The 21980-nt window shown below is 38.2% G+C and overlaps 1 protein-coding gene across 5 annotated transcripts in view; it reads right to left on the reverse strand.

Annotated features, from left to right (window-relative positions):
- Window positions 1-3335, reverse strand: part of NUP107 (nucleoporin 107) — a 48145-nt gene extending 44810 nt beyond the window's left edge. For 2 of the 5 annotated variants that reach the window (XM_032854865.1, XM_032854861.1), the window contains exons 1-4: window positions 3148-3335; window positions 2309-2448; window positions 1311-1402; window positions 758-844 (exon numbers count right to left, since the gene is read on the reverse strand). In XM_032854865.1, coding sequence (XP_032710756.1) covers window positions 758-844; window positions 1311-1402; window positions 2309-2340 — 211 coding nt within the window. In that variant the 5' untranslated portion in view covers window positions 2341-2448; window positions 3148-3335. Of the gene's footprint in view, window positions 1-757; window positions 845-1310; window positions 1403-2308; window positions 2449-2708; window positions 2828-3147 lie in introns of those variants that run through there. The other 3 variants (XM_032854862.1, XM_032854863.1, XM_032854866.1) reach the window with 3 other exon arrangements.
- Between the last annotated feature and the right edge of the window lie 18645 nt (window positions 3336-21980).

The raw sequence follows: 21980 nt of genomic DNA on the forward strand, positions 1-21980 counted from the left end.
GAACAGTGATCATGAAAACAAAACAATTAAACAATAAATAACCTGTCTTTTTTTTAATTTTTAAAATTTATTTACATAATCTCTACACCCAAAGTGGGCTCAAACTCATAACCCCAAGATCAAGGGTCACATACTCTACTGAGTCAGCCAGGTGGCCCCAATAACTTTGTTTTCAATTACATAGATTCTAACCAAGTAAATAAATATTAACATTTCCGTGATATGAAGATTTAACTTATTTTTCTAAGTTTCAGCTTTTGGTACTACTGAGCCCATCAGGAAAAATTTTTACTGCAAATAGAGATGCTTTCGTTAAAACATAACCAAGTGGTTTAAAAAAGAAAAAAGGACATGACTAAGTCTATGGATTCTTCATATTCTAATTTTATAAAGCATTCTGAAGAGGCCATTTAGTGTACAGGGCATAGGCTTTGCAGTATACAATCACTGCTTGAATTCTGATTCCATTACTTACATATTTACTCAGCCATGCTATCCTTACTGAATAGTTTGTCCAAGTCTCACTTTGTTTTGGCAAAATAGAGATAATAATTATGTTACAGTGACTGTGTATTTATGTAAAGTACAGTACCTTGTACATGATAAGAGTTCAACAAATAGTAACTTGTAGTCATTATTATTTGTTCTTAATTATTGATATTGTAACCAAAGATTACATTTATTATGTGCATTGTTCAGTCTTAACCTACAGCTACCATTATTGTTATTAAATGCTTTAAAGGCAAAAAAATCTTACAAGGTGGTCGAAATGAACTGGGAGTCCGAGGGATAACCTGGTTTCTCGGTGTAGTAGTAGCAAAAATTTCATCTTGGGATGGCCGAACTATAGGAAGCATTAAGAAAAGTTTTCCACATAGAAAAGACACCACTAAAGATCAAATTAACCATATTTACACTACATAAAATATGTGAATACATATTTTTTATGGCTACCATTTTGTCTACGCAAAGAGTAAATAACTCCCTCTACCATTTAATTTTGCAGATATCAGTCTTAGATTACTTACTATACATGGTCCTTACATTTCAAATTTAAAAAAAGGATATCTAATCTCAGCAGAAGCTACAATATGATAGTAAAACAGAACGTCCTATTTTCAGGGTAACACAAATCTTAATCTCCCTGAATTTCAGCATTTACCAAACATATCTGGGAACTTAAAAAATTTAATTCCACAGCATTTTATTGTAATAGCGAGTTTTAGTATATCTCATAAAAAGAAAATTCTATAATCCTGATTCCAAGCATATGGCAACTTGTATAACAACACTTACAATGAAAAGGATACTTAAAACTCTTTTTTGAGCACTCTGTTTCCGTGCAGTCCGAGTCACCTCTGCCTCCCGGATCACAGGGGATGACATCTCGCCATAGCCACTCCTAAAATAGTGTCATTAAATTCATGTGAATGTAGCATTTGCAAAGAACTTTATCATGACTGGAGCAAAGGACCCTGGGTCACTCAAGGTATAGATCATCCTAGGAGCCAAGTCTTTGATCTTTTGGTTGACAGTGCTGTTTCCAAATCTTGGTTATCCTTCAAAGTCCCTCCCAAATTTTTCCTGCACAGACATCTTTGAGTTTCTAGTACTCACTATATTTGCCTATGGAATGATTTCAACACTAGGAATCTATAACACCGTTTCACATAATTGCTTCAGGAAGGCAGGTATTTCCTCTGTTAATTTGAGGAGTTCCCTAAAATTGCAGGAACTATCTCTTACAAGGATCTTCTGTAGTTTCCAAAATGTTTCAAACCAGGGGTACTATGAAAAATTCTGTTGTTTGGACTGGCGTGACGGAAGGCTAAGTAAAAAAGAATTCTAGTAACTTGGAGAGAAATGATCCTTCAAGTTGTTTTTCCGCAGAGTACACTAATGGTGTCTCTTGTCTCAGTACTATTGCAGTCACAGTGCCCATAATCTCCCACCATTCTCAGTCCAAGGTCTAGAACATAAATTATGTGAATTAAAAGACCTGTATTTTGAGACAAGAATCTAATATGCTTTTCCTCCACTTAAAACCTTTGGTAGCTCTGAAGCCTACGGAATCTCTCTGGCTTACAGAATCAAGTCCAAATTTCCTTTGCTTTTTACAGCCTAACCCTAACTTACCAGTTCAGCCTTATATTCAGCAACCAACATCCCCACACAAACACATATTGCATATGACCATTAGACTACACATCACATTCCTTTTCGTATTCTTGCACCCTGTACACATGTTGTTTCTTCTACAGAGGCCTACGTTTGCCCCCTTGATCCACCCAGTGAACACTTAACTCACCAGAAAGAGCCACCTGGAGTCTGGAGACACATTGATCCAGGTTGGCAACTTGGTTCTTCTATTTATTAGCTTCCTAACTGTGACCAAGTTCTTAAGCTCTTTTAGCCCCAGTGTCATCTATGAAAAGAGGTTCATAGTACCTATCCTCAAAGATAGGAAAATTAAATTAGCTAGTAATATATTGAAAGCGTTTAAGGTACTCAATGTTGGCTACTATTATTCAGACTAACTAGAAAGTTACTTCGAGAATTCTTCCTGCTACTTCCCGTGGCAGGTAGACTTAACCGCATCCTCACTTTCTATTCTCATAGAACAGTCAAAACATATCACTTTGCAACACTCGGATGCCTCCTCCACTACACAACCAATTCCCCGTGGCCAAGAACACAGAAAAACTCACCTATGTCGTACGTGGCTAACATAGTGTCAAGGTCATTGAAAAAATTCAATTCAGTAACTCTGATGCTGGAACTTGGAATCAGAAAGTCTGAGTTGAGAACCCAGTTCCGTCACTGACTGGCTTTGTGATCTCGGGCAGGTCATTCAGTATCTCGAATGCCGGGCCACGTCCTATCCCGCCCACCCGAAGAGCGAAAAATGCACGAAAACACAAAACAGATGGCCGAGCTGCCCTGAGACGGTCATTACCGTCTATATCCACCCCGACCCAAGCGGCCTTTCCTCCACCATTTACAGTGACCCCCAGTCCGGGTAAGGAGTCCTAAGGTAAAACCCGGGCCCTCCACGGCTTCCTCTGAGAGTTGGGTTTCGCCTATTTCGTTCCACCAACAAGCAGGAGGGGCAAGTCTCCGAGCTTAGACAGTACCACCTGAACTGACCTGTCCATGGCTGCAGCCTTCTTCAACGCGAACCTCGCAAACTCCACTCCAGTTTAATCAACCCGCTTCAGCCTTCCCGCTTTCCGGAAGCAAACCCTTTGACCCGGAAGCATGTCCTAGAAAAGCCGCCCTAGAGGAAAAGAGGAGGGAGGGAAGAAATAGCTTTCTCTTCCAGCGCACGCGCAACCACTTCCGCCTACAGCCGCAGGTCCGTCCTGCGCAGGCGCGAAGGCTGTGGAAGAGCGTGAAGGCGCCAGGCTGGGCGGGGCAGGGGGCGGTGCCTGAGGGGGTCCGGCGCGGAGGCGGCTCGGCCACTTTGCCTGAGGGGTATTTGCAGGCGTGGTCCAAGCGCCAGGTTATCCTAAAGGGAAACTTGAAATGTGTTGACAGTCTAGGGAAATGTGTGCAATCATTTCCTGGTATTCTTAGTAAGAAGGAACCGTGGACTGGGAATTCAGACGTGCAGACTCTGCCCTCCACCTCAGGTCCCTGTCAGTCTCGCTGTACTCACCTTGTTTGAATTGTAATGTAAGCCCCCTACAGTTCTTGAAATTCTTTCCCATAACGGTTATTTTTTACTTGATATTTTTCCCTATTGAGGAGAAAAGGATCAGCTGTCCTAAAAAGCATAAAGAGTGATATGTAAGTGATGAATCGCTAAATTCTACTCCTGAAACTGATAGTACAGCATACTGCAATGAACTTAAATTTAAATAAAAATTTGAAATAAACATACAAAAAAAGGATAAAGGGTGATGGTATTGCCCTCTATTTCAAAGTACCCCTATAGGCAAAAGTAGTATATTCTGGCCCTGAAGGAATAAGTCCAAGTTTTGCCTTACCTGTTTATATTCTGCTGCAATCCTAGGTAGTGTACTGGAAGGCCTCTTATACTGGATTCCCACTAAAAACACATGACATTTTTGGGGGAAAAAAGTGAATTTGGGCTCTAGGCTTGCACCATTACCCCCTCATAGAGGTAGAATAGAGGTAACACCATCAGAGTTATCGCAAAGATAAACGAGATGCCAAATGTATGCTTCACATAGTAGTCCTCAAATTCTCCTCTTTCAGAAACAAACCAGAAGAGACTCTTAACAATAGAGAACACACTGAGGGTTGCTGGAGGGAGGTGAGTGGGGGATGGGCCAGATGGTTGCAGAGTATTAAAGAGAGCCCTTGTTGTGATGAGCACTGGGTATTGTATGTAAGTGGTGAATCACCTAACTCCAGAAACCGATCTTGCACTATGTTCACTAACTAAAATTTAAATTTAAAAAAGTCTCCTCTTTTAATAACCTATTTGATGAGTCCCGCTCTTGTGCTCTCTCACTCTTCTTGTCTCCTAATATTCCTGTACAAAAGTGCACCTGTTCTTTTATAGAACGTGAAAGCTGGTCCTAATGACTTTGTGGCGCTAGAGCAAATTTATTCACAGTGTGAGCCAGTGGTTCACATTCTTGCCATGTGTCCCCTGGAAATTGAATTCCAATGTGTTCTATTCATATAATGTATTTGAAGTGACTGACCATAAGACATACAATAAGAAGGAAAAGCAGTTTGGGCAAAGGATTAGCCCAATGTTCAGTTCATAGGCAAAGAGAAAATGCTTGTTGAAGAGTGCAGGGAGGGTTTTGGACACACTTAATTAGTAGGCATGAACATCATACTACCCCCAAAATATTTGAAAATATATTCATTCGATTACCTGCTTTAAAACTATTGGGAATAGGGGTGCCTGGGTGGCCCAGTGGGTTAAGCCTCTGCCTTCGGCTCAGGTCATGATCTCAGGGTCCTGGGATCGAGCCCCTCGTTGGGCAGGGAGCTTTCCCCTCTCTTGCTCTGCCTGCTTCTCTACCTACTTGTGATCTCTGTCAAATCAATAAATAAAATCTTTTTAAAAAGTACTTTAAAACTATTTGGAATAAGCTCTCTGTGTGGTGCATATTGTATATATTCTAGCTTTATTTTTAGAGATCCTGATTTCAATGATAGAAATTCACTATTGTTAACTTAAGCAAAAGGGAATTTACTAGAAGCCTATCAGAACTCACAGAATTGTTAAGAAGCTGGAGAAAAGGCTTGGGAACAGCTGCACAGGAGCTAAAGACCAAGAAACAGCAATCCCAAGAGCACTCAGACCCAAACTGTCTGATCTGGAGCACTCTTTCCTCTCCCTTACCCCCAACAGTTGAGGAAGAAAAACATGACTTGTTTATCCCCTCCCCAACTTTTAATTTTGAAAACTTTCAAACCAACATTAAAGCTGAAAAACAGCACAATAGGTGTCAATACAATGTAGGAAAGATGTTAGGGTTCAAAGCCGACGTCCAAGAAAGAATTCTTGAGACATCTCTGGTGCAAAAAGGTGGTTTTATTAAAGCACAGGGACAGAACCCACAGGCAGAAAAAGCTGCACTGGGGTTGTGAGGAGGGAATGATTAGATAGTTTCAAGTTGGGAGAAGGTTAGGGATAGCACAAGCCTCCAAGGTATTTTGGAAACAAGGTTTCTAGCACCCTGAGGGGGCTAGCTATGTTAGGAAAGGTCACTTATCATTCTCTAGTGGACCAAGTGCTTGGAGAATGATTCCTAAGATGTATCTTGTTGGGGGTGGGTGTGTAGTGTAAAGATAAAGGAATGTTCCAAAGGAATTTTTATAGAGTAGACTTACAGGATCCTGGGGGATGGGGAGGTCAAGCTAAGATTGCCTTTTGCCCTTAGCAAAATATTAACATTGAAGCAGCTGAGTCCCTAGGGGAATGTCACTCTGCCTGTTTCAAGGACTTGTCTGACGCTTAACTGACTGAACCACCCAGGCGACCCCGGGGGTTAATATATTCTGTACCCATAATCATTTAGGTTTACTAAATTACTAACATTTCCTCACAATTGCTTGCTCTTTTTATTTTTTGCCTGAACCATTTGAACGTTCGTTGTAGACATCTTGACATTTCACCCCTAAGTGCTTCAGAAGGCATCTCCTAAATCAAGAACAAGACATTCTTCTACCTAATACAGTAAACACTCAGAATATCGAACATTGACGGAAAACCATAATTAACATATTCAGTTTCCTCCATGGTCTCAATAATGCTATTAAGAACAGCCCTCCTCCCAAACAGGATCAAATGGAGGATTAGACATAGTTGTCCACTTTGTTCTACTTTCATTTAGTATAGTCCTCCAGAATCTCGGACCAAGTTTGCAGGATATTCCTCAATTTGGATTTGTCCCCATTATTTTCTCATGATAAGCATTTAAAAGAAAAATTTTTTTGGAAGGACAAGGTGCAGGAATACTACATTGGTATTGTTGAGTGTTTCTTACGATCGCATCAGATGGCACGTGAGGTCAGTTTGCCTCTGTTGCATAATCTGCCTGACTTCTTTCCTCCCTCAGAAGAAAGCATTCTTACACCTGGTTCTTCTTTCTGGCTGTCGTCTTTTCAGTCTTTCCCTTCTCAGCTCAATTTCTCTTTTGGTAAATTGTAAGCAGCTGGTTAGTGGTTTTCTTACTCTGAATCCATGTGACTTCTACCTGAGTGTCACATCCCAGCTCTACCACTTCCTAGCGATGTCACGTTGAGTGCAAGCACATGCCTCAGTTTTTCCTTTTGGGTGTAATAATAGCGCTAGATCATAAGGTTGTTATAAAAATGTAATGAGTTAATATGTGTAAAGCCTTAGAACAGCACTAGGCATTATAATATGTATGGCATATTATATATGTCCAAAAATGATCTTATTCTTGCTCTAATAATAATTATCAGTTCATTTGGCAACATCAAACTCAAGACATAGTGATAGAGGCATTAGCAACATGGATTGAATTGGACCAGTCCTGATCCTGTTTCTTCTGTGATGTTGCAGTAACAGCAGAAGCATTTTTCCCTGTCTAGATCAAGAGCTCAAAATAATTAACTTCATACTGAATAATATAAATTTGACTGTTAAGTCTCCTTTTGTTCTCCACAGAAAGCAGTTCAGGGGATCTAATCCTGAAGAAGCTTTTACTCATCCATTCACAATTTTTTATTAAATGTCTACTATGTACTGGGCACTGTGCTTGCACCTGGAAGATATACATTGGGGGGAAAAGGAACATTCATTCACTCATTAAAAAAAAAAAAATCATGTAAGTTTACCTACTCAAACGTAGTTATTTGGTCATAATATGGATAACATAAATATTCTAAATTACTATTGTAGTTACCAAATAAAATCTGGTTATTATTTTCTTAAAATACTCTTACTGGGGTGTCTGGGTGGCTCAGCTGGTTAAGCGATGGCCTTCAGCTCAGATCACTATCCTGGAGTTCCAGGATCAAGTCTTGTGGTGTGGCGGGCTCCCTGCTCAGCGGGGAGTCTGCTTCTCCCTCTGCTTCTCCCTCCCCCTTTCCTGTTCTCTTTCTTTCTCTCTCAAATAAATAAAATCTTTAAAAAATAAAATACTCTTACTTAAAACCTATTATGAAGTTAAACTATTCCATATTACAAATTGATATTGGTGCTTGGTTGTCAATATTTTATTCTTTTTTCCCCCTTCACATCAACCAGCTCTTTTATTTATTTATTAAAAATTCTTGTGTTTAACATAGGGGCACCTGGGTGGCTCAGTTAGTTAAGCGTCTGCCTTCGGCTCAAGTCATGATCCCGGGGTCCTAGAATTGAGCCCCTCACCCTGCTCTGTAGGGAGTCTGCTTCTCCCTCTCCCCCTGCTCATGCTCTCTCTCTTTCTCAAATAAATAGAATCTTTTAAAAAATTATGGTAACATATATATAATATATAAAATTTTAGCCATTTTTAAGTGTGCTATTCAGTTGCATTAAGTATATTCATTGTTGTGCAAGGCAATGTTTAGTATATATATACCAAAATAAGCTCTAAATAATGTTTTATTTAATTAGTCTCTCTGCTCAAAATGTATCAGATCTCAGTAAGTAGAATGAAATTCTGACCAACATTTTATGCATAAGCAGTAGAGATACTAAAAAGTAGTTAAAACATCAATGTTGTGAAGCAAAACAGAGCTTTGCTGCAAGATACAAAGTTGGTTCAGATCAGGAAGCAAAAAAAGATGGAATAAAATGTTAAATTAAGGGGAGCCTGGGTGGCTCAGTGGGTTAAAGCCTCTGCCTTCGGCTCAGGTCATGATCCCAGGGTCCTGGGATGGAGCCCCGCATCTGGCTCTCTGCTCGGCAGGGAGCCTGCTTCCTGTCTCTCTCTGCCTACTTGTGATCTCCGTCTGTCATATAAATAAATAAAATCTTAAAAAAATGTTAAATTAAAAAAAAGAAGTTCATAAGTCAGGGAGAAAAAAATAAGTGTGAGGTATAAACTGTGTGCGTTCGAAGATTCAGATGTGTTCTTTGAACTTCATGTATAGGAGAAAAACTAATGGAAAAACAATGAGACACTGATAGGATTCTAGACAAGGATGTGGTTGTGGTAATAATAACGGGAAGCTATTGACTGAGTACATTATGTCTTTTCAGATAGGATTTTTTTTCTCTTTTTCTTTTTCTTTTTTCTTTTTCTTTTTTTTTTTGCAGGGGGAAGGGTGATGCTGTCTGGTTTGAAGAAAAATGCTTTACTCCAAGATCAAGCAGGGTCAAAGTTTAAATGTAGAGCCTGCTTGACATTGATCTTTCTTCCCAACAGAGCAGTGTAGCGGGTAGGATCTTGGTCAGTACATATTTAATGAGTTATTTAACCTCTCTATAAGTCAGTTTCCTCTTCTGTAAAATTGAGAAAATGAGTATTATCCTTAACAGTTTGTATTGGTAATTAGATGATATTCACATTGCAATTTGAGAGGTGGTACAGGACACAAAAACTCCTTGGGTTGAATCCTGGCTCCCCCATCAACTTGGTGGAGCCTTAGACAAATTATGTCTATGCTTCTGTATAACAGATTAGACAGATTTATTGTGTGGATTAAATCAGTTTACATATATAAATTGCTTAGAACAGTCCTGATATATAATATCCAGTCAATAAACATTGGCTAATATTATCACGCAGCACATACAGCAAGCATTCAATAGAAATGCTGGCTCTTTTGTTCAGCACCAAGAAGGCAGGGAGCACATCTGCTTTTTTCACCTCTACCTTTTGTCATTTAGTACGTGCTCAAATTTTTCTTGAATGAGTGGGTCATTTCCAATCAATACAATTGATTCAATTCCTCAAAAAATATTCAAGTAAGAGTATCTATACTTGTATAATCCGATTAAATTTATTTTCATTATATTATAGTCTATCATAGATAGATACTTCACGGTACTGTCTACCACTTCAAAAGATTTCTTTATCATCTAAATCTTGTGAAGCTTAAAAACAGGAAGAACCCTTGAATAATTTATGTGTTACAGCTTCTCTTACTCTTTTAAATTGTGTTGAATCTGAGGAGCAAGTAGAATGATGAAATGTGAAACTTTGTAGTTTTGAGTTACTCTTTTATTGCTGAATTGTGATTTAAACATCGATGTCTGGAGATTTTTAACATAAAATCATAAATATATTATTGCTTCTTAGAATTCTAACAGTAAGGGTTAGCTCAATATAGGTTTCATTGTGGTTTGGGCTTCTAGGATCTTAAGCATAGTCAGTGACATTTTCAAGGTAGTGGTGAATTTGCTGACAAAAAGTTTGCCAGACAAATAAATCCATTGCAATGACTCCTCCTTACAGACATCTCAGGCTTCATCAATAGTGGAAATGATCTTGGGAGCAATTGAAAAACTAAAATCGTTATTCCCTGTTGATATAGGACATTCTCCGACTAAACCACAATGCAGTTTATGCATTTTACTTTGCTGTTTTCTCATACTTCTCTGCTTGGCATAGAAATCCTGTAAATCAAACACATTTGTGTTTCTGAAGAATGATTTATTAGGGCCCTGGAGAGAGCATTGCTTTGTTCTGTTTTCTCTAAATAGCATGATTTACACTCTGTTTAGTTTTATTATGAAAAGAAGGTAGCTAGCATGAACCTTACCCATAAATTCAACTGGGTAAGAAAAGTCACATTAAATTGTTTTTCTTATATGGTATTAGTTCTGACTGAGCCCTCATCCTGCCTGGCTTAGTGGGTTGAAGGCAGGAAATTCAATCTCACACATCACGGGTGTTCTCTCCTCTTTTCTGGGGTTTGCACAAGAGTCCAGGGAGCGGCTTCTATAAGGCTGAGAACACACGGATAAGGGCATTTAGCCTTCCGTCCAGTTTCCCTAGTGCAGGTCATTGTCCAGACCTCAGTGTGTTGGCTGAATATGGGAGGCATGTGCTGAGTGAGGTGGAGATACAGAGTGAGACGGAAGAGGGCAGGGTGGGGGAAGGAATACAGAGGGAACGAACACACATTATGATCTGACTAAATGATAGACTTTAAGAAACACTGTAACAAATAGTTAAAAATTTGAATAGGCAGTTTACCAAATATGTACCATTATCTTTCTTTATAAAGAAACATTTTTCTAATTTAGAGAATCTATCAAAATATATCCTTCAGAGGATGCATTATGCATCCATAACATTATGAATCTATTTTTTTTTTTTTTTTTTTTTTTTTTTTTTTTCCCTAGAGCAGGGAGAGCAGAGGGAAAGGATGAGAGAGAATCCCAAGCAGGGTCCACACCCAGAATCTGGAGCTCAGTCTCAGGACCCTGAGATCATGACCTGGGGCAAAATCAAGAGTCAGACGGTTAACTGAGCCACCCAGGTGCCCTGCTATGAGTCATTCTTCAGCAACAAGGTTTTCAAGGTGCTATTTTAATGATCGAAAACATAGTGTATCTGGTTCGTAAATCAAGAGCAGGAGTTGACTTTAAAAATACTCCGAATGTATTTTGAGCTACAAATATATTGACATATAAGAACAAACTACGCAGGTTCTATGAATAGAAGTGCATTTAAAAGCATAAAATGATAGACTGTAAGTATTAGCAGTGCACTATAATGCAAGAAAAAGCTGTGTTGGTCTTGAACATTGACCTTGAAACTTGTTTGGAAGTTTTAGTCTGCGCTGCAAAAGGGCATTAGGTAAATCTGTACTTCAAAATCCATCTTGGCTTCCTATTAGCAATTTTAAATGAGTGAGTTTAATCTTTAGGACACTGCTTGCCAGTCTGGGGGTGTACAGCTTCCTTGTCCTTCACAAAATCAACTGAAGTTTGATTTTTGAATTTTTTTTTTTTTAATTTGAAGTAAGCCATGTAAAAAGGTTGAATTTTTGGTAATAAAAGAAAGCTGAACTCCTTTGACTTTTTTTTTTAAAAGATTTTATTTATTTATTTGACAGACAGAGATCACAAGTAGGCAGAGAGGCAGGCAGAGAGAGAGAGGAAAGGAGGCAGGCTCCCCGCTAAGCAGAGAGTCCAATGCGGGGGCTCGATCCCAGGATACTGGGATCATGACCTGAGCCGAAGGCAGAGGTTTAACCCACTGAGCCACCCAGGCGCCCCTAAACTCCTTTGACTTTTTGAATGATGATTTTTTCCCCTGATTTAAGTATGAAGTTATGATGACTTAAAATTTTTTAAAACTTGGGACGCTTGGGTGGCTCAGTCGGTTGAGCCACTGCCTTTGGCTCGGATCATGATCCCGGAGTCCTGGGATCGAGTCCCGCATTGGGCTCCTTGCTTGGCAGGGAGCCTGCTTCTTTCTCTGCCTCTGCCTGCTTGAGCACTTGTACTCGCGCTCTCTCTCTGACCTAAAAAAAACAAAAAACAAAAAAAAACTTAAAAAAATGTTTTTTTAACTTATTTTTACTTAATGATAGCATAACACCATTCAAAAGTCACTCATATTACTACTGCTCTGCACAGTGATTTTTATTATTGCACATAATCCCTACATGTTTACATTCATATTTTATACCTAATAATGACATTCATATAGCTTTTAAAATTTATATTCCAGAAACTGTTATTTACCTGCTACTGACAGTGAGGATGCCCTATATCTTTGTGTTCCTGTTTTTTCTTTTCCTTACTCATGTATTTTTGCTTTTTTTCTCCACCTACTGAGACCCCCCTAACTTCCTCACCTCTTCCTCATAGGTAACCGTGTTAACAACCGGGTATGTATCTTTCAGTACCTTGCTTTGTCCACATTTCTATACCTCATAGAAATCCCTCTAAGACAACCATTAAACATCACACTCATTTTGAAATGCTGCATAATGTTCTATGTTATGCCTGAAACATAAACTATTCGATTATTCTTCGCTGATGATATCATTCACCCTGTCTCTCTTTTTTCTTCAGCAGTGTGTGGTAGTAGTCTTGTGTATATACCCTTTCACATTTTTGTTGTAGCTATCAGGAACAGGATGGCTGGGTCAAATATACCTGCTTCCAATTTTAACAGATATTAGCAGATAGAAAATTAAAATTTTGGTTTACCCAAGGGCTCTAAAATGCACATTGCCATCAGCAGTATAGGATTCCTCTCTTGTTCTCTCAACTCCTTTCTGAAACTAGAGTGTTAGCTCTAGTGAGCTCTAGTGAATTTGACCTATATGTTGGGTTCTTTGGTACTTTCCTTTGCAGTTCTCTGCTCTAGTTGAAGCATTTGTATTTTTATGTTTATGAGCTATTTGGATTTATTTGCTCTTCTCTGAATTGCCTGATAATATTTCATCCAGTTTTCCTTTGGATTGTTTCTTCACAATTTCTAAGAACTTTGTATTCTATATTTTCCCAAATCTGCTTTGTATATTTTGCCAAGCAAATTGTATCTATGTACATATATTCTTTAGGTATATAGAAATAGATATTTTTAATTTTATAATAATTTAAATATATAAAATATTTAAATTTTAAAATAGATTTTCTTGAATTGACTAAAAGGTCTTCTTTATCTCTAGACTACACTTCTAGTCTCTTAGATTTTCTTCTAAGATTTTTGTTTTACTCTACAGCTTGAAAAATTTTAAAATATCTGAAGTTTGTTTTATATAGGGGTTGAACTTTTATTTTCTTCAGATGGATAGCTAGTTGTGACAGCATCATTTATTGACATTAAAATATTAATTTGGGGGAATTGATTATTATTTATTTATTTGTTTGTTTGTTTGTTTGACAGAGAGAGATCACAAGTAGGCAGAGAGGCAGGCAGAGAGAGAGGAGGAAGCAGGCTCCCTGCCGAGCAAAGAGCCCGATGAGGGGCTCGATCCCAGGACCCCGGGATCATGCCCCGAGCCGAAGGCAGAGGCTTTAACCCACTGAGCCACCCAGGCGCCCGGAATTGATCATTTATGATATTGTCTTCCCATTCAAGATATAGTATTTGTTCAGAACTTGATTTATGTCCTTTATTAGGACTTTATAATAGCTCTTCCTTATTAGCTTTATTCCTTGAGGGATTTATAGTTTTTGTTATAAATGTTTACCCTCATATCAACTTCCAGGTGGTTACTGTGAATATAGACTAAAGCTATTAATTTTTGGCATACTTATCTTGTATCTAGCCACTTTCTCAAGTTCCTGAATAATTCCAACAGACTTTTTTTGAGCTTTTGAGGTATTCACTTATTTTTTTTTTAAGACTTTAAGTAATCTCTACACCCAAATGGGGCTCGAACTTACAACCCTGAGATCCAAGAGTCACAGGCTCCACCAACTCAGCAAGCCAGGCCCCTCGAGATACTCACTTATAATAACAGCAAAAATAAGTTCATCTTCCAGTGTACAAAATGAACATTTAATTCCACCGATTTAATGTTTCTGTTAGCAGTATTAGGGGACACTAATAACCCCTATTGTATAGCATTGTTTTGAGGACTAAATAAAAACATGTAAAGTGCTTAGAGCAGTGACTGGCATATAATAGGGGACCCAAGGAATGATTATTACTTCCAACATTAGAGCTTGAGTTCTTTTCTTGAGTTCTTCTTCAATCTAAAAAGGTCTCTTTCATGGAAACATTATACCAAAAAACAGGAATTAAAGAATCATTTGCTAGTTATTCTTGTTCTTTCATCATTCCCCATTTTAATTGGTTTTGGGGAACCTGGGTGACAGCTTTCTTAAACTTTTATTTGTGCTTCTCTCACCTTGACAGAATAGCAGGAAAGGAAAGCAGAGAAATAGCCTATGTATGGAATGGTTCCATAGATTATTATGTAATAACAGGCTAATAATTAAAATATAATTATTACAGTTTTACAGATTATTTTCCTTAGGAAAAGAGGAGTTATAGTCAAACTAGGTTTAAGGCTAGATGTTGAAAAAAATATATATAGAGAGAGTGGTGTTTCAGAGTTTATTTTGTGCAGGTCAAGGAGACCTGCCAATCTTTTGCTACCTAGCATCATCTTTCTTTTTCAAAGTGAGATAAAGCAGTTTAGCCAATTGTGACCAATTTTACTGCTTCTCTCAGTGAGTTTTATGAGGAACTGAGCTTAAAAAAAAAAAAAAAAGGCTCTTCCTTACGATGTAATAGCCTATGGGGGAGGAACTCTTGGGGAGATGCAGCTCTTCTGCTAGTGGTGGAAGAGGTGGCATTGCAGATTTCCTTCACTTTCCAGGGCTGACATAGTTTGGCATTTTACATCCACCCTGTTTGGATGACTTCCTGAGACTTGTCCTCTTTACCCTCCTTGAACAAGCCTTGGCAGAGGGCTTTGGACAACAAAATCATTAATGCTACATCTGACATTAGCCACACTCTGAGAAGGTGAGAATGCCTTGACAGTAGGAATATCCTATACTAGTTCAGAGTGGAAAGAGGGGGTAGTGGGTGTCACTTCCTTCGCTGGTGTCATCCTCTATGACAGCACTGGTGGAATGAAATTGGTGTTATGACAGTGGCTAACAACATTCTCTTTGTTCCTGAAAAAGAAAGAGCTAGCTGTTAGGTGTTTGCTAAATAGTTAATTACCAGCTGGTCCAGCTTCTGCAAGGAGCTCAAAACATATTTCAGGAATTGATACTGTGTTTTAGTCTAACCATATAGGCTCTATTAAGCCTGCCAGTTAAAATCTTTGCTTTACTGAAGTCAGAAAATTCAAAGGAATGAATGAGTGAAATGACAACTTTTTCCAAAATAGTTCCACTAGAGAATGACTAAATCAACTTCTGGGAACCTTAGGTTTATATCTTAAACATGTAAACCATACAGATGGTTACTGTCTCTTTCTACCATTACTTCAAGTAATTAATGCACAAAACTTATCTGGAGACGGTCCAAATTCAGTTTCGATTAGTGATTACACAGACGGAAACCTCACCCCTAATGTAAGATGTGCTAACAAATTAAAAAAAAAAAAAACCTATTGGACTAAATCCCTAATTTGCTTTAATGTTCAATGTACTTCCTTCTGTTCAACCAAATAAATTTTTGTTATTTAATTCATGCCTGTCCATCACTCCCATTTCTAAAACAAGAAACAACCCCAAAAGTAGTAAATGTTAAATTCAGTGCAGAAGTTGAGTAAAATCTAAATCATGACACTGTTTGCTTTTGGAAGCGCTCCTTTTCTTCTAATATATATCATGTATGTCTGATTAAAGGTGGGGTGAGGTGGAGGGAACATCCTCAAGACTGAAAATGAAAGTAAGGAAATGAAGTTCGTTATTTGTATCACTTCTAAATCTAAGTCAGTAGAAGGGGGAAATTTGTCACCACTGAAAAATATAAAATATGTAGACAAGATGTATGCTAACACATAAGTGGATGGTAATTCAGTGGGATAGTAACAGTAATCCATGGGTACTATGTTGGTTTTGAAATTGTGGAACTAGCCCAGAATAGACCTTTTATGGACTTCTGTTAGGTCTCATCTGATTCTAGGTTTCCCTCCAAAGAATATCTACAGAGTAGCTCAAACCTGGGGCTTTTCCTAGGTGGGCTCTCTCAAGGGAGATCCCTAGGCTTGCTGATTCAATTCAGCATGTTTGGGGGTGATCCTAGAGTAGACCCATGCTGGTCTTTGTTACTGTAAAATGAGCAAAACATGCAGTAGGCTGATAATGGCTCCCAGATAATGTCCAAGTCCTAAGCCCTAACCTGGGATGTTATCTTTATTTGAAAAAGGGTCTTTGTGGATGTAATTAAGCACTTAGAGATAACATTTTCCTGGATTACCCAGGGGGGCCCTAAATGCCATCACAAACGTCCTCCAAAGAGAGGAGATACACACAGAGAAGATATGAAAATGGAAGCAGAGTTTGGAATGGTTGTAGCCCAGCACCAAGGAATGCCAGTGGCAAGGAACGGATTCTCTTCTAGAGCTGCTAGGGAGCAAGGCCTTGCTGACACTTTGATTTTGGCCTTTTGGCCTCCAGAAGTGTGAGAAAATGTTTGTTCATTTAAGCCACCAAACTTGAGGTAATTTGTTACAGTAGCCCTACAAACTAATATATACTGTTCAACCAGAATATGAGTATCTTTCTAGAGAGCCATAGCAATAGATCAACAACAGGTAAAAGCCCAGTTAGTAATCTCCCTAACACATTTCGGTGGCTAAAACACCAAAGTGCCTTGTAAGAACATTGAGAGGAACAAAAATGTTTATATTATTGAAAGGTATGGGGAGAAATACTTAAATTGGATGTATTTGAAAGACGCCTCTTGCTTTTGGTTTGAATTTGAAAAAAAGCATGTCAACATTGGCTCTGAAACATTTTAGTCACTACACTGACATCCACAGACCTGGTACTAATTAGAGGATGGTATTTCCAAAACCATCCTACTCTCTATTAGTAGTCAATTCCCCACGAAGAAGTAGAGAACATTATCTTGCTCCTTGTGATCAAAGATGCTGTATTCTCAGGCTATGGAAGGCTATTTGCTGCCTTCCCTTTGTAATACCAATCTTTTGCACTCCAACCCTTCTCAACCCCAGCCCACGTAGGCCAGGCTTTCCTATTTTACTTTCTCCATGCTTAATCCTTATGAAAATAAGGATTTTCCTGGTTTCATTTGGCTCCTGTATGTCAATGACTCCAAGACTCAACTGTTAAAATCTGCCTCTTCTCAGAATATACTCAGTAAAATTATTCACTTTACATGAAGTTTATCTCACCAAAAAAGTTCTTTTGCTCATGCACTAAAAACAATTCCTCACAGGTGTCTCCATTTTACTGTTACTGGGGCTCAATCCCTTTGGTCCTGTTAATATAATCAAATATTCACTCTTTCCTTCAGTCCTCACATCTAAGTCTTGACCAATTCTCCAGTTATACCTTTAAGAAATTTCTCCAGCGGTGCACCTGGATGGCTCCATAGGTTAAGCATCTGCCTTCAGCGCAGGTCATGATCCCAGGGTCCTGGGATAGAGTCCTGCCTCAGGCTCCCTGCTCTGTGGGGAAGCCTGCTTCTCCCTCTGCCTGTCCCTCTCGCTCTCTCTCCCTAATAAAGAAAATCTTTTTTCTTTTCCATAAAAATGAAATTTCTTGGGTTTCCCTTCGCACCATGCCTCCAACCCTAGTCATTTCATGCTTACAGACCCAAGCAGCCCACAAGATGGCTGGGTTAACTCTGGTTCTACCATTACTCCTCCCAGGGCTATCTTTCACACAATTATTAAATCTGTTGTTGCTTCAGTCATACAACTCCCATTTACAACAGCAGAGTAGCTCCCTGATAATTACGCACTGTATTCTCTACCCCATTGATTGTACTCCATTTCCAGTATGGAAAGATACTAATTTTTTCCTGCCAGCCATATAGTTCTTCATCACTGGTTAATTTGCTCAGAGAAACTAATTAAAACTGACCTGAGCAAAACAAATATAAATCAAATAGTCCATACATTTAAAAACAAAGTACAATTTGTACTGTTAGTCATTATTATTAGAACAGAAAGTAAGTACAAACTATCTGTTGTTAGACATGAATTACTAGATCTTTACTTTTTGGATACTTTTTGACTGGTCTTCCCCATCACTGATTCATTAAATACCTTGTTGGCAGGGTCTGGGCTTATTCTATCACTTACTCTTTGCTACTCCTCTATGCCCTCAGTAGCATAGTATCTAACAGTAGCAGAGTTTCCTGTTCTGAACTTGGTGTTCACAGGGGATACAGACTATCAAAGTATAAGCAGAAATTTGAATGGGTAACAATGGCAGATGTCAAAAATTAAAGACTTTGATCTCTGCCTATTTCAAAACTGCCATAAGCTTTTGACTAAAGTGAAAATGTTATTCACATAAAAATTCTGTAAGGTATGTGTTTAGTTTTCAGAAAAACAAAAAACCCTGGACTTTGGCCCAAATGCTGAATCTGGGTAATTATTTATGTCATTGTATCAAGAAAATCAGATTAAACTAGGTTCATAGTAAGAGAGAAACTCTTTCCGTACCCTTTCAGACAAATCAGAAATTACTGGCCTCCTTTAGATAATCTTTAAACAGGTTAAAAATGTTTTCCTAAAATCATTAAATGGTCCCAAATGGAAAGCTGTGAGACAGTTTAATAGACTATTACCAATTGAGCTTTTCTCGTTTGCTGAGTCTTTTATTCCCCCAATAGAATGTGTGTTCCATGCAGGCAGAACATCCCTGCTAGATCTGTAGCACAGGAACAATGCCAGGAACATGGTAGACGTGCAGGACAATACATTTTTTGATTCTTGGATACAAAAGTCAGGCAGGTGTCTCTAATTTTGGATAAAATCTTTAATTCTTAAGCTCAGTAATCTATAGGCTACAAACAAGGATGTTTTAAGGAAGCAAGTTCAAAGTATGTGTGACATTGTGGAATACTTTTTATCTGCATTTAGAAAACAGAACTTTTAAGCAGTATTTTACTCTAACTTTCAAAGGTAAATTGTCAAGCCTACAAACTTAGCTGCTCCACTAATAGGCTTATTAGCCAATTTTGACAAGTATTATCAATACCCCAACAAAGACTTATGCATTTTTCTATCAAGTTATGGGGAACCAGGTTTCGTTCTACTCAGAATCATTACACTTCTCTCATGTATTCATAAAACACCAGATAAACTGTGCACTGTTAACAAATTATAGAACAGATTAAAACAAAAATTTGAGGGTGCCTGGGGGGCTCAGTCAGTTAAGTGTCTACCTTTGGCTCAGATCATGATCCCAGAGTCCCTGGATCAAGTTCTGCACGGGGCTCTCTGTTCAGCAGGGAGTCTGCTTCTCTCTCCCTCTCAATTAATAAAAAAATCTTTAAAAATTAATAAAAAATCTTAAATCTTAATTTTTATTTTAAAAATTAAATCTTAAAATCTTAAAACCTTCAATCTTAAAATCTTAAAAAAGAAAAAAATTTGAGTCTTACTGAGGTGGCTTAGTCAGTTGAGCTTCTGCCTTTGGCTCAGGTCATGATCCTGGAGTTCTGCGATCAAGCCCCATGCCCTTGGGTTCCCTGTTCAGTGGGGAGTCTGCTTCTCCCTCTGCCTCTTACCTAACCACTAGTGTTTTCGCTCTCAAATAAGTAAAATCTTAAAAAAAAAAATCTTTGAGTCCTATAAAATCACAAATTGTTAAGATTCACCAATAGTTTAGATGAAGCCTGAAAACACTCAGATTTTTTTAAAATAAAGTCATTCTATATTTCCAAGATTTAAAGGGGAGGAGATAGAGTAGATGGAGATTAAATTCAAAGAAGACACAGGCTGAAATAAACCAAAAGAAAAAACACTGTGGTGGTAAGTTTTGATTCTAAGTTTGTTGCCCCACATCTAAAGAGGAGATGATTAAAAAAGCAAAGCAAAATTTACTTCCATTAATTGGAGGTTTTAAAACTTTATATCCTAGGGGCACCTGGGTGGCTCAGTGGGTTAAGCTTCTGCCTTCGGCTCAGGTCATGATCTCAGGGTCCTGGGATCGAGCCCCGCATCGGGCTCTCTGCTCAGCGGTGAGCCTGCTTCCCTCCCTCTCTGCCTGCCTCTCTGCCTACTTGTGATCTCACTCTGTCAAAAAAAAAAAACACCAAAACCAAAAACAAACTAATTAACTCTAAAAAAAAAAAACTCTATATCCTAATATCTGCATGTGATAAAGTTTATATATGTAAGAAAAACGCAGCTGCATTAACATAAAAGTCAAAGCAGGGGTTTTTACTTTTTTTTTTTTAAAGAAAAAATTAGGTGAAATGTCACTAATTTCCTCCTAAAATTCAAGTTTCTCCAAGTATCTGTGGGGACATGAAAAAGAACTCATATGACTTTTTTGACTGAATTATAGTATTTTTCCAATGTAAGCACCAGAAAAGTCGATCTACATGATCTGCATTCCTAAGCTGTAGCTACTATTTTGTATGAGACAATGATGCTTTTTGCCAAACCACAATCCTATTTCTAGTAGCAAAATAGAAAATAAAAAAAATGATGAAGAGAGTGTCACTTGCATTTACTTCACTCTCTAACTCTTCATGAAGTCAGTATTACTATCATTACCATTTTACAGATAAAGGAACAGAGGCACCTAAGTAGTGTTACATGCTAGGAAATAGCAGAGCTGAGATTAGAAACCCAAGAATTCTGGTTCCAGGGAAGCCCAGTTTTATTCACTAAACTGTCCATTTTGTTCTACTAAAACTAATCTATAACTAATGAGTTGCTTACCACCAGGTCAGTCAGTGGTTTTCAGTCAGGTGATTTTTGCCCTTCCAACTGGAAGAACTAACTGGAGAACACTTGGCAATGTCTGGAGACAATTTCAGTGGTTGCAACTTGGGGGCAGGGGTGGTACTACTGGCATCTAAAGGGTAGATACCAGATATGCTGCTAAAAATCCTATAATGCACATGACCACTCCCCAACTCATTATCCAGCATAAAACACCATACTGCTGAGGCTGAGAAACCCTATAATAGAATATAAATTCTAGGGCGGGGTCCTAAATTGATCTCAGTTATTGCTCTACACTCAGACCTAGAACACTTATATTTATCTGAATATTTGTTTTCGAGAACCTAGAACTCAGGGATGACTGGGTGGCTCAGTTGGTTAAGCGTCCAACTCTTGATTTCAGGTCAGATCATGATCTCAGGGTTGTGGGAACAAGCCTTGCGTCAGGCTCCCTGCTCGAAGCAGGGTCTGCTTGAGGATTCTCTCTCCCTCTCCCTCACCCTAAAATAAAAAAAATCTTAAAAAAAAAAAAAAGAAGAGCCTAGACTTTAGCCTGGTGCACAGCTGGTAGACAACAAACATTTATTAAAAATAACTGAATTAATGGTGGTACCTACAAAGGTCAAATGGGTGTAACCAGATATAGTAAACTGAAGTGATTTTGTGCTCTATAATGCCACATTTGGGGGGTTTTTCTCTTAATGGCTATAAATAAAACCAGTTCTGCCAAGACAAGTCTCTTAATTAAGCGGGCCTTCTGAGAGAATATTTTTTTTCTTTAGATACATAAAACCTTTAAATACATGGACCTCCTTGAGTTAAATTTGTAAGGAATAATACCTTTTTCTTCCTAAAATGAAAGCCTTTAAATGTTCCATTCAAATAGGATGTAACTTTAAGAGATTAACAGACACCCCTAAATCAGATGATATCACTAGTTGATTGTGGATATGCTTTAGTGACTGGCAAATACTTTGAGAAAGATTAAGATTTGTTTAAAATTTCAAAAAGAATTGAATTATAGCACACCTAAGGAAAAGACAGATCATCTATAAAGAAATTAGTTCTTGAGTCCACTTCAAAGATCTTTATAACCATAACATTCTAAGTATAACTTCATCTTATATATTTTTAAAAATCCATTAAGCATAACATCTATCAAAGTATTTTCAATTCTTTCTCCTACACCTCAAAGAGCTACTGAACATTACCCAAAAAGCATATATTCGTCAGTAATGCTGCTTGATTTACAAAATTCTTCCCCCCACTCCAAAATTCAA

Source organism: Lontra canadensis, unplaced genomic scaffold (assembly GCF_010015895.1).
Source record: "Lontra canadensis isolate GAN:19392208 unplaced genomic scaffold, GSC_riverotter_1.0 scaffold9, whole genome shotgun sequence".
Lineage (NCBI taxonomy): Eukaryota > Metazoa > Chordata > Mammalia > Carnivora > Mustelidae > Lontra > Lontra canadensis.